Below are 13040 nucleotides of genomic sequence, written 5' to 3'. Positions count from 1 at the left end.
ATATTTCTGTAGCATTCTTACATCACTGTACCAAGGGTCAGATCATCAGTTAGTTTAAAAGCATTTAGTGTACCACTGGTCGTTTCATGTATGATCTTCTGGTAATGATGTATTCTGAATGGCCATATGCAAATTACTTAAAGAAAAAAAAAAAAAAAAGTACACTGGTTCTTTCTGGGGATGGTACCATCATTTCTGGGCAATGCATTTGTGCATTTTATGCACTCAGTATGCAAAGTTTCTTTTTATTATATTCAGTGTCGGTGACGAATTAGGGCAAAGTCATAGTGATTGATGACACAAGGCAAAGTGGTTATAAAAATCTCCACAGTTCAGGTCAGATTGACACGGTTTTAACAAATCCCATGCCACCTACACATACACTATATAGCTAAATGGGTGACATTCACTCTGTTGAACAGAGTGAACAACTGAAATGTAGTCGATATTTTAATTACTCAAATTTTTAAGATATCATACCAATGGAATACTGAATGCTTGCAAGTGAGCCAAGTGTGGGTTTGGGAAAAGTACAGCACATTACTGCAATCCATAGTTTTGCAGGAACTGCTTTTCCAATGAATTCAGCGTAATGCAGGAAGAATGGAGAGAGCCTACTGCGAGATGCACTAACTAGGCTGGGTACGGTAATGACAGAATATCTACAAATGGCAGCAAATAATGGTGACAAAGATGAGCTGAAAATGTAGGTTAAATAAGTGAACATCGATGTATAAATTACCAACACCAGCAGCTGCAAAATGCACCACCTTAAGAACAAATCTTTTGGAAATGCGGTGGGTGTGTGCAGAACAGAAGGTAGACGACAAGAATCAATCACCAACGGTATTAACAAACCCATTTATACTGCTGTACAAGTGAAAATGAGAGGATATCACGGGACTGGAAAGAAGGAACTGTCCATCGCCAAGCATGGCTCTTTTGTAAAGATGATTGGTAGATAAAAAAAGTGTATCATTATCAGGAGAGACTTCACTATATCCCACCCTTGAAGATGCTTAGTACAAAGGTCATCTATGGTTCATTTACATGGGCATACTTTTCAACGGAAGATCCTGTAACCTGGTGTGCGCACAGAATGAATTCCAGGGGTCAGAAAAAAATGAAGTCCCAATGAACACAAAAAAGGTTAATAAGATATTCATTCTCATGCTTAGAATACAAGTTTTTATTGAAGATATGGGTTAAAGCAGGTCGCGACCTTTTCAATGACCATTCAGTAACAACTATGAACTGGTAGCTAAAGATGGGGCCAGACTAGCAGGTTAAGAATCTTGTCAGGCCAATTTGTGGCAATAACATCCAAGACAAAGTGACTGCAGGTATGACTGTTAAGTAAGGCTGGTCGATCAACAAGAGAACCAAAATGTTAGTCTTCCAATAAATCCAATACGGAAATCCTACAGGGTCCCACATATTATAGGATAGGTAATTGGACTGGGTTAAAACAGCACCTTTCTGAGCCACAGACATACTTTCAAAACAGAGTAACAACAGAATGCATATGAATCCAACCACCCATCCACAACCTTTTTCCCCATTTTGCACACAACAATCATCTACAACCAATGTTCATAAAACCGGGTGGCTAGCTCTGCCACAGGTGTTCTTCCACACCACAGATTCGCAAGCACACACACACACCTATGGCCAGTTTAGGGTGCCCAATCCACCTACTGCATGACATTTCTTTATTTTCATTGCATTTTGTAAAAATGCAGAAAAAAAGAATATTGATTACAAGGTTCAGGACATACTACAGTACACGTCATTCAATCAAAATCAGCAATGGAGAATCAGAAGGCGATTACAAAACAGTATTTGCATTCACTAGAAATCGGAGAAGGAAGCCAGCATGTTACTAATGAGATAACTACAGCTGGCGGTCAGAATGCAGTTATCTGCTGCTTATTATAGGCCGAGATAAAGCCGCAGGGGAAAAGGACAACTTGGGTGATGGCAGAGTGACATCAGTACTTTGACCCTGCTATAAGTGAACTTGTAGGCTGGAAAAGATCTGGCCATGATTTCACCACATCATGTAAAGCATTCCACATATTACGCCTATAGAGTGAGACACAAGATCTCTTAAAAAGTACAGCATTACCTTTCAGTAGTCCAATGGCTGACCGCAGTCACCCCAGATACCAGTAGGAAGGGGGGGGGGGGAATAACCAAGCACTAATGTTGATTATATGGGCTCTTGCAGTTTAGCAAGGAGCCAGCAGGTACTACAAATATGTGCACTTGTTTGTGGCCCAAGTTGTGCCCACATCTTTAAAACCACTTCACTAATTCACTGCATAAACAAATGAATAATTATTAATAAAGAACTAATAGAGGGATTTATAACAAAAAGGAAGTGAGAGAGAGAATGGATGCAAGATGTTATTTAACTTATTTGTTAACTGGGTAGGTGCTATGGTCCAAGAATCCTTTTTATGTATGACATGAGCCACAAAGACATGAAATACAGGGAAACGGGATTAAATCATGAATGATTAACTAAGCAGGTATAAGACTGCAGCAAATACAGTAAAACTGAAAATTGTCATAAGACAGTATATACAGTATTTACAAAAGACATTCTTTTAAAACAAAAAATAAGGCAGATCGAGAATAAGAGTAAGTAGTAGTAAGAGTGTACGTAGTAGTAAGCACTTTAGGATAAAGCTAGAGGCGAAGCAAAAGGGATTACTGAAAGGTAAAGCAACGCAAGATCAAAAATATACACGTATGTAACCCTGATGTAACAAAGGGCTCGATTGTGAGCAGCAGTACAAGCGTGAGGGTATAAACAGAGGAGGGAAATTACGTGCCCATGGCAGGTAATGAGAAACGGCACAGAATCACACATGGTGGGTAAGAGAGACGACTATAAATGTATGGCAGACTCGAGTCTACACAGTCAAAATGACGATGATGAGAAACAGGACACAAATACTTCTTAGGGTGAAAGGGAATATTTCAGTAAAGTACGGCTATTGAGTGTGTGTAGTATTAACACAGCCACAAGTCAGATATAAAACCAAAGCCAAAATAAATGCAATAAGGAAAATGAGAACTACACAGCACTTCAGTAAACACTAAAACAAAACAATGCACAACACATCAGAAACTGTGGATGACAAGAGCTAAAAGGATGGAGAGGTACACAGCAGTTCAGTAAACACTAACAAACAAAACAATGCACAACACAGCAGAAACTGTGGATGACAAGAGTTAAAAGGATGGCGAGGGGAGGACATTTTGTAATGGACAGTGATAAAAAGGCTGTAAAAGTGAGAGCCCACTCAAAAAGTGAGTAGATGGAAAAGCAAAGTCTGAACCCAACCACGTGCTCTACCGTGAGCAAGCTAGAGTGGGGGAGGAACAAGCCCCAGGAAGAAAACTGCAGAGGCAGGATTACTAAAAGGTAAGCAGTCCAAATGACAGATAATAAACAGCCAACCAGGGAAAGGTTGTGTTTCTTCAAACACTGGAGAAAAAAAAAACAGTGTAATGGCAGTCTGCCTATACTACACCCCAAACCACAGGTTCTCAGACTCTCAGCCTTCCTTAAACTTTCCTATAAAAAAATGCTGCAAAAATGTATATAAGCAAATAACTACACCTCCCTCCAAACACACACTATTACACTATGATCTACAATGAAATATTCACTCCATATCACCACAATTTCAAATACCAAACAACTAGTATTTTAATTATACAATGTTTCACACCTACTTTGGTTCCCCATTTGAGAAATGATATCTTAACCAGATCTAAAAACACTGCACTGAAGACAACTATTATAAACAAAATTAAGCGCTGCAATTAATGTTGATTAACACCAAGCATTACCCGGCAGCAAAACTCTTCAGTTAACTGCTAGTTTAAGAATTTATCATGTAGGTAAAACCAACATGCAAATATTAAGCTCAATCCCTGCCAAACAGCTTTAACAATTTGATCAGACTGACTATGTCGATTCAGTCTGTGCTGTACATACTGCGGCATAAGACATTAATAAAACAGATTTAAGTCACATAAAATTAGTGCTCACAAAGAACAGCAAAGACAGAGACTGCAAATGACAGCTAATGATCAAACTCAGTCAGCTCAAGCAGAAGGACATGTACAACATTTTCACAAACCAAAGAATGCTAGTCTGTGCTAGGGTCTTTATACGACAGTTAAAAAATGTTACGTCAGTAGCGTAGATAGATAACAGCATGCTGCTGCCTTAACATTCTAAACACAGTCGCCAGACAGATTTAATGAGCAAAACTTTATCCACACTATTACAGTGAACATTATATTCCCATGTCACTTGCAAAAAATGGAAAAATGTTTTAAAAGTAAAGAATTAAAGTGAAATGCAACAAGACTCAGCACACATTTTAAGGCAACAATGGAAAACACTGGGCCGCAAAAGTTAATTACAACGTGAAGGTGAACACACACGATTCCAAAAACTTACTGAAATCTATCTGTAGGGACCTATTTAGGTGCACTCAACATTACATTAAAACTTCACAAAAATAAAAAAATCAAAATAATAAGCGGATGCTCCTACCTAAAAACAGAAGCTACAAAAGCTAACACACATGAATATAATGTTCACCACTCATTTTAAAGCAGAAATTACATCAAAAATTCAGCTTTTGCAACCAACTGAAATTAAATATATAATGAACCTTTAGTTTGCTTCTTTGCTGTAATTTTAAATATCGGTGCAATGCTTTTTATTGTTGAGAATAATGTCTTTGTTTGTGGAATTGGAAGAAAAATTTTGAACAGGCCAGCTTTTACTTTGTAAGTTTGCTGGTTGGTATTCCTTATCCTACAGTCATTTGGTGTCGGTCATTACTACAACTGTATTGCACTGCTGAAATCGGCAGCTTTGTTTATTTGGTGTTGCCATCAGGTCTAGGTGTTTAAGAAAAAAAAAGAAATACTCTGATAAAATAAAAAACTACTACTGGGGGTTGTGACTACTCCACTGATGTGTAATAAGCACCTTAATGATGTTGGCAATGTGGGCATCTGTGCTCTTAACCGTGACTTATGCAGTCCCGTGTTCTCCATTACTGCCCAAACTAAAATACCCCAATGGTGGAAGGCTGCATGGCCCACTCAAAGTGAGCAAATCTAGCAAAGTTCTTTAAGATTAAGGTTGGTATTAATGGGTTTTAAGATATTGCAAAAACGAAAAATATTGTCATAAAGTATATCAACAATCCAAACCTGTGGCTGAAGAAACGCAATATATGATAAAAACAAGCTTGTATTGTCGGTAAGCGCTTCTGTAGTGCTTCACACAGCACTTCCTCAGACCTTTACATAAAATATGAACTTGCAAGCCCATCCTATATAGGTCGGTAACTCAATTAACTCAAATTACTTAATTGGCATCTTGCAGTGCTTATCTAATTATGCTCATTAGATCTAAAACATCCACTAATTACTGACTTTGATACTACTTGCATATATATTAACTGCTAGTTCATACTAAACTAATGAGTTAATGCATAAAAATACAGAATATATATTACATTGAATAGTGTACATATAAATACTAGCCAAAAGCCTTGAATAATCATTAAAATTTATACACAAAAATAACCATAAAACAATTATACTACTTAGCCAAAGGTCTGTTTGTAAGTATTGATTTTAGGGGAATTATCTCATTAAGGCCAGAGGCTCTATCAGCCATTAGCCTGATAATCCAGTGTGTCTCTGATGTTTCTGTATTATTAGTGGCGCCCCCCCCCCCTCTCATTTTCCTCCATCTTTTCTATTGCTTGGAACCTAAATGCATGTCCTGAGTCTGTATTCTTAACATGCTTCGCTAGAGCATTTGTAAGGTTCCGATTTCTAATTAGTAGAAGATATTCACGTATCCTAAATCTGAGTTCCCTTTTAGTTTTACCTACATAAAAATTCAAGCAGATGTCACATACAGCTATATAAACAATATTTTAGTGTGGCAAGTAGCCTGTACGTTAAATTTTTTTTTTAATTTAACATTTGTTGACCGAGAAAGTCCGACTAGGCTCCACAGATCCTGTTTTCAGCGGAGGCCCGGGGAGAAATGCTCCAGAAGTGTAAATATTCTGCCAGTATCAGGATGCGAAAAAGTGTTGCTAGTGTCTATAAATTTACATTGGTTGCATTTTCTGCATGTAGTTCCTTTTATTGAAGTTGCTTCTCCTTCCTTTTCTACCTTACCACCTCTAGGATAGCATAGGTGTCTTTTTAGAGATTTCTTATTCTTACAAGAGAAGCTAGGGTCTTCTCCTACTATCTCCTTTATCTTAGCATCATGCATTAGAATGGGCCAATGTTTCTTTATTATTCCTGTCACAATGGACATGTTACTGGAATATTGTGTGGGAACTCTTACTACCTTTCTTTTTCCTTGTTGATTAACTACATCATCTTCCACCCTTCTGGCAAAATATGATTTACCGACGGTGTCCCTTAATTTGACGCCTTCTCCTACCAAAACATCACATTCTTTCGCGTAACCTCTCTCTCTAAATCTTTGCTTGAGGTCTACCACTTCTTGCTCAAAATATTCTTCATTTGCTGTTAATCTAGAAACTCTCAATGTCTGCCCTTTAACTACATTCTTAAAAATGTGTCCGGTGTGCATACTTCTGCTATGTAAAATTGTGTTTCTATAGCAGTCCTTTCTATATAGTTTATTAGTAATCTCCCCCTCTTCTCTTTTGATAAGTTTGACATCAAGAAAATTAAATTTCTTTACCCGACACTTTTGTTTCAAAGCTCAGAAAACTAGTACTAATATTTGCTTCATAAAATAACCTCTCTAATTCTTCTCGATTCCCTTCCCATGGCAGGAACAAGTCATCCACAAATCATTTGTAAAATATTATTGGTCCCCACTGCTCATTTTTCACCCATTTATTCTCCCATGATGCCATCACTAAATTGGCGTAGCTATTTGCGCTAGGAGTGACCATTGCTACACCATCTTTTTGTAAGTATAGTGTGTGTTCAAACATCAATACATTAAGTATCTGCTCCATTACAAGACATATCAACTCTATCTTACTGTGATCATAAGAGCCTTCCATAGTTAGATATTCTCTCAACATATTTATTCCTAAATTGTTGGGTATGGATGTGAATAAAGAGCGAACGTCCATTGTTACCAATTTAACATTGCTCAAACCTTTGTCATATGTTTGGAAAGAATCATACAATTCATTCAAAAATTGTTCCGTATCCCTTAAGATGGTTCTATTCTTATCTACTAGGGGTCTCAATGTTTTTTTCTATGTATATAGATATGGGTTCTGTTATCCAATTTCTTCCTGACACTACTGGCCTCAATGGGGGATTTTCAGGGTCCTTATGTATTTTAGGGATACCTTGGATAACAGGGATGAGGGGGTTCTTCACTAAAAATTAATTATATAAAAGACATTCATATAACAAATTATCCAATCTTTTAATAAGACTTTCCTTTTGATTTTTAGTTATTATCTTATAGACAGTTTGGTCACTTAACATTTCCTTCATTTTCATACTATAATCACATTTGTCCAGGACCACTATTTATTTTATTTATTTTATTTTACATTTGTTGACCGGGCTAGTCCAACTGGATCGTTGTCCATTTTCAGTGGAGGCCCGGGGAGAAAAGCTCCACAGATTAAAGCATGTTTATAGAAATACATGTAAAATAAACACTTATGATATAGGCAAAGAGCAATATTACAAGGATATTAGCTCAGGTCAGGTGTTGCAATTCTAACAGCAAACAAATAATACTAACTATGTAATACAAATTATGTAATTAAAACAAGAAAATAAATTTTTTTTTTTTTTTATTTTACAACAGTAGTAACAATAGAATCATAATGTTAATTATGATTAGAGAGAAAGATTGGAGTGTTAAATAAAATAGAAATATAGTTGAAAGATGAAAGTAGGTTAGTCTGGATTGGTACAAGAGCAGAGCCAGAAATTGTTCAGATGTGAAAGAAGTTGCTTCTTAAAGAAAGACTACTGGTCCCCCTTTATCTGCTGGTTTAATTATTATATTATGATCATTTTTTTAAACTGTATAAAGCTTTATATTTGTCCAATTAAAGTGAAAGGCAACAAGACTCACCACACATTTTAAGGCAACAATGGAGAACACTGGCCCGCAAATATTAGAATATTCCTACAGTTAATTACAACGTGAAGGTGAACACACACGATTCCAAAAACTTACTGAAATCTATCTGTAGGGACCTATTTAGGTGCACTCAACATTACATTAAACTTCACAACAATAAAAAATTAAAATAATAATAAGCGGATGCTCCTACCTAAAAACAGAAGCCACAAAAGCTAACACACATGAACATAATGTTCACCACTCATTTTAAACAGAAATTACATAAAAAATTCAGCTTTTGCAACCCAACTGAAATTAACTATATTTATATTTTATTTATAACCCTTTAGTTTGCTTCTTTGCTGTAATTTTAAATATCGGTGCAATGCTTTTTATTGTTGAGAAGAATGTCCCTGTTTGTGGAATTGGAAGAAAAATTTTGAACAGGCCAGCTTTTACTTTGGAAGGTTGGTATTCCTTGTCGGTCGTTACTATAACTGTAGTGCACTGCCGAGATGGCAGCTTTATTTAGTGTTGCCATCAGGTCTAGGTGTTCAAGAAAAAAAAAAAAAAATTCTGATAAAATAAAAAACTACTACTGGGGGTTGTGACTACTCCACTGGTGTGTAATAAGCACCTTAATGATGTTTGCAATGCGGGCATCTGTGCTCTTAACCGTGACTTATGCAGTCCCGTGTTCTCCATTACTGCCCAAACTAAAATACCCCAATGGTGGAAGGTTGCATGGCCCACTCAAAGTGAGCAAATCTGGGATTACATTACGGTGAGGAAGGATATTGGTAGGAGTGGAGGAAACGGCAGGAATCACTCGTTAGCCTTGAACTGGCTGAACAAGACAATGGACTGGAAGAATTTGGCAAGATCATTTTCAAGTCTGGAACACGTTTAAGAGATGATAAAGGCAGTTCCCAGGCACTTGGGATAAGAGTTATCTCACTGGGCACAAAGTACTGCAAGCATTGTGGGGAAACCCTCCCAAAAGATTTTGCAAGGGAATGTGATGTTTAGAGCCTACTTTTTAATTTCTTTTATGGGGCCATGCAGAAGGTCAGACTTGGTGCAACCCAACAAAAGAAAAACAATATTACACTGAAGAGATGCCTCAATGTCAAAGAAATGGATTTCAGGGTCCAAGACAAATTATGAAGTAAAGGGACAAACATGTGTGACTTAAAATCCACCTACAGGCTTGCAGCAGGACACTGAAGAGATACTACGCCATTACCATTCACAAAGACCTTTCATTTGCCAATCAGGTGAATCTGTTATGCCTTATCCAGTGATGGTCATTCTGCAGAAGAGTACAGATATGTGATCTGGAAGAGGCAAAGTACACATCACACTCTTATTGGACCAAGGCAATGTCACATGTTCATAAACTAGGACTACTAGTAATTGCTGGGCCAATACAAGTCGAATGCCCATAAAATATATGCTAGCAACAGTAGTCTTTAAATCATTTTTTGTTTGTTTTCACAGCACAGACATTACCAATATAAGCATCCGTACTGGTAATAAGACATCCACATAGAAAAAAAATTGCAGTGCTGACTTTCAGTGTGAAGGAGCAGCAAGAAGCAACAATTGAGTAGCTGGGTGCAAAAGAAGTCAAATGGCTAGAGGTTCCTGGCGTGAGATGGGAAACATTTAAAGAACTTCAGCATTTCAGTACATTCTAAAGCACCCAGAGGAGAATGCTACAAACGATATACCACCTGGGGAACTTTAGAGCTAATCAAGCAGGGTCTTGGGTTCTGAAATTATGGTCAGAAGTGACATAGACAGAGAGCTGGAGGGGAGACAGGTCCATCTGGGCTGTAGACAGGATGGGCCACAGGAATCTGTAGTGAGAAAAGGGTGAGGTAGTTGAAAACATTTACATAACCTACCCACACATTAAGGCAAAATGGTGAGATATGTACTAAAGGGATGGGGTGCACCTGTCAGAAAGGGGATGTCCATCTATCATTCAGATGTGGAGGCTGGAATGGTTAGGCTAGGCCTAAGGTACCGATAGGCAGGAGAGATCAAAAGTAAGGGAAGCACCAGGACTTAACAGATGGGCCTCCCACAGAACAAGTCGCCCTAAGGTAGTTGGTTCTGAACATTTACTACCTTGGCAACCTCCTTCGTTAGGCTGTAAGCTGACCCAAGGAAGAAAATGTTTTAACTTTAAACTGATGTGGAAATTAATGAAAGTAATACTGTATCGTAGTGCAATAGTACTGCCTATTCTGTATTGCTTAAATAGGTTCATAGGTTGGTACTAGGCTATCATGTAAGCTGACCCAAGGAAGAAAATGTTTTAACTTTAAACTGATGTGGAAATTAATGAAAGTAATACTGTATCGTAGTGCAATAGTACTGCCTATTCTGTATTGCTTAAATAGGTTCATAGGTTGGTACTAGGCTATCAGCCCTAGGGCCTATACAAGCCTAGCCATAACAATTCCCTGGCTGTTTCTTTCCACACTATTTACTTCCCTGGACCCCCATCTAGCAGGGCGACTGACGTGATCCCCGGGGTGAATTTCCTTTCTCCCATCCATGGAATGATCTGGTGGAATCATCATACAGTCATAGAAATCCTGCCTTGTGAACATCTCCTGGAATAAATGGCTTTCAATTAGAAGATGTCAAAACTGGCTTTCAATAAGAGGATGTCAAAATTAGCAACAAACAAATGGCTTTGGCATATCAGAGTGTTTAAAAAGCTGTAATTTATTGGCTATAAACAAAGTAACAACGCTGAATGTGCTTTCGAAGCTGCAACACACCAGCTAGAAACAAGACAGCAACTAAAAAACAAAATGACAAGTGTTCAATATATTTACAAGAATAAAGATGACATGTCTGGTGGCAACAGAAATGTGAATAATAGTGACACAAAGAGGCCAAAGAGAAAAAGGGATTTGCGTTACGGTGACTTCCTCAAGCTAGAAGGTAAGAAGGATGTCAGCAGCTGTAAAACTTAAAACAGAAGAAGAATAAATGACATTTGGCAACACAAACAAAAGGGGCTCACTAGGTAAGTAAAAATAAAGCTCAAACACTCAACCCAACATTTACTGATCAGCTCTAACAGATGGTTTTGATTAAAGAGCCAACTTTGCACAGTGCCTTTCAGCATTATAACTCTCAACAGCAGGACAGGGATTGTTGCTCCCGGCCACGTCTACAGAGACTGCATCAACTCTAAACGCATTTAGGAGACCAATAACACAAGTTGATTTCAAACATGCTGGCAGATATACTATAAAATGCAACTTAAGCATTCCGTAGAGCTGCATGGGCACAAGTTATTCTGAGAAATCAGGAAGCGATTCATACAAAATGGGTGTTGTAGTTTGTTCTGTGCATTACAAAACACTTTTGATGGTGATGGAGCTTGGACTAAGAAGTAGCCCTTACGGTATGGATGGCAGTCTTTAGGATACCATCCCTGTCACAGTTATACAACAATTGGGTGTACATGCAATAGGGTTACCACCTATCACACTTTGCGAGGGACAGTCCCTCTTCGGGCAGTTGTGTCCCGCAGAAAAACTGAAAAAATGGCAAATGTCCCGAGATAGTAGGACAAACATATTTCCTATATTTAATGTAATAGTTGCATAAAACAGTTATTCTGTTTCTGAAACACCTAAATATTATAAGAAACAGAATAAGCAACTAAAACGCTACAAGAATAAGCATTTATGTAGGCAAAAAAGTGAAGTTCTGTCCTTTGTACTGGCTGTGGGTATGTTTTGCCTTGCAAAATCTGACTTTTGTAGAAAAAATGTCCCACTTTGAGCATTTGAAAAGGTGGCATCCCTGACATGCAATGCACAGCAGTCCACTAAACTTAACCCACACACAAAGGGCCGTGAACTACCCTCTTCAGTAGCACTTCACACCATCTTTCCTCGGGAGCAGAATCCCCACACTTACTTTCTGTTACTCTGTAAAGTGCCAGGACATGGTCGGGGGTTATAGTGTCCAATTGTCGCAGCGTCTCCTCAGTGACCTGGCGGAAGTCCCCCAACTCGGGCCCACCTCCTTCTAACCGGGACTTTAAACGGTTCAGCATACTTCCTCCTGACTTTTTCTTATCGTCCTTGGTTGGAGCGCCCAGTCCAGTCTCTGCAGCCACGGCGTTGGAGCTACTCATTTCAACCGCCTCTCAAAGATGGTCGTTACTTACCACAATTCTGGTAGCTATGGAAAACAGGGACGGCTCAACGCCAGGGGTCACAGTATGACGTGCGCGCACCCGTCACCACAGCCGAGTGCGCCAGACGTACAACTTGTGGGCGCCCCTTGTCGGTTTTAAAATAGATAGGTATTTTGTAAAATTTTAAGGTTTAATTCTACATTACTGGTAAAGATACCGTGTTCTGGGTATCTCCTGTAATATAACATGGGCTTACCGCCTCATCAAAATACAGGCTAGCACGTAACACTGCTTTGCAAATTCATACCTCTCAATCTCAGCTATCCCTGATTTTGCCACATATATTCGCCAGTCCATCCTAAAATATTTAATCAGTAAATCAGTGAGGATTACTATCAGTCAATAATGTCAGACATAAGAGTTTCGTATTTCTTTATTCTTAAAAAGATGAATGCTGTCGCAAAACCTGTGCTGTTGACTTTTTAAGTAAAACTGAGTAATAATTTCAGATCGTCCCTAGTTTGCCCCCCATTAGTTTTAGCTTTGTCCAGCTTTCTAAGAAAAGTTTTCATTCCTTTCAATATTCAGCAGATCAGGTGCTCGCTTTGCAGAAGCCGCACCGCCTACAGCTGACGTCATCATCCCGCCCACACCCATTCACTAGTTTCTCCTCGCCCTTCCAGGGATTGTTTTTATTCCTTAGGGAAAACAGTGTTA

General features: G+C 38.4%; 1 protein-coding gene across 1 annotated transcript in view; it reads right to left on the bottom strand.

The window, feature by feature from the left end:
• UNC119B (unc-119 lipid binding chaperone B) overlaps positions 1–12440 on the bottom strand; it is a 679015-nt gene extending 666575 nt beyond the window's left edge. The window contains exon 1 of the mRNA XM_044068895.1: positions 12101–12440. Within this exon, the coding sequence (XP_043924830.1) occupies positions 12101–12320 (220 nt within the window). The 5' untranslated portion in view covers positions 12321–12440. The remainder of the gene's footprint in view (positions 1–12100) is intronic.
• Between the last annotated feature and the right edge of the window lie 600 nt (positions 12441–13040).

The sequence above is a fragment of the Protopterus annectens genome, chromosome 4.part0 (assembly GCF_019279795.1).
Source record: "Protopterus annectens isolate FY-2018-M chromosome 4.part0, PAN1.0, whole genome shotgun sequence".
Classification (NCBI taxonomy): Eukaryota; Metazoa; Chordata; order Ceratodontiformes; family Protopteridae; genus Protopterus; species Protopterus annectens.
The sequence above is the reverse complement of the archived record's forward strand: the minus strand, read 5'-3'. Positions and strand labels throughout refer to the sequence as shown.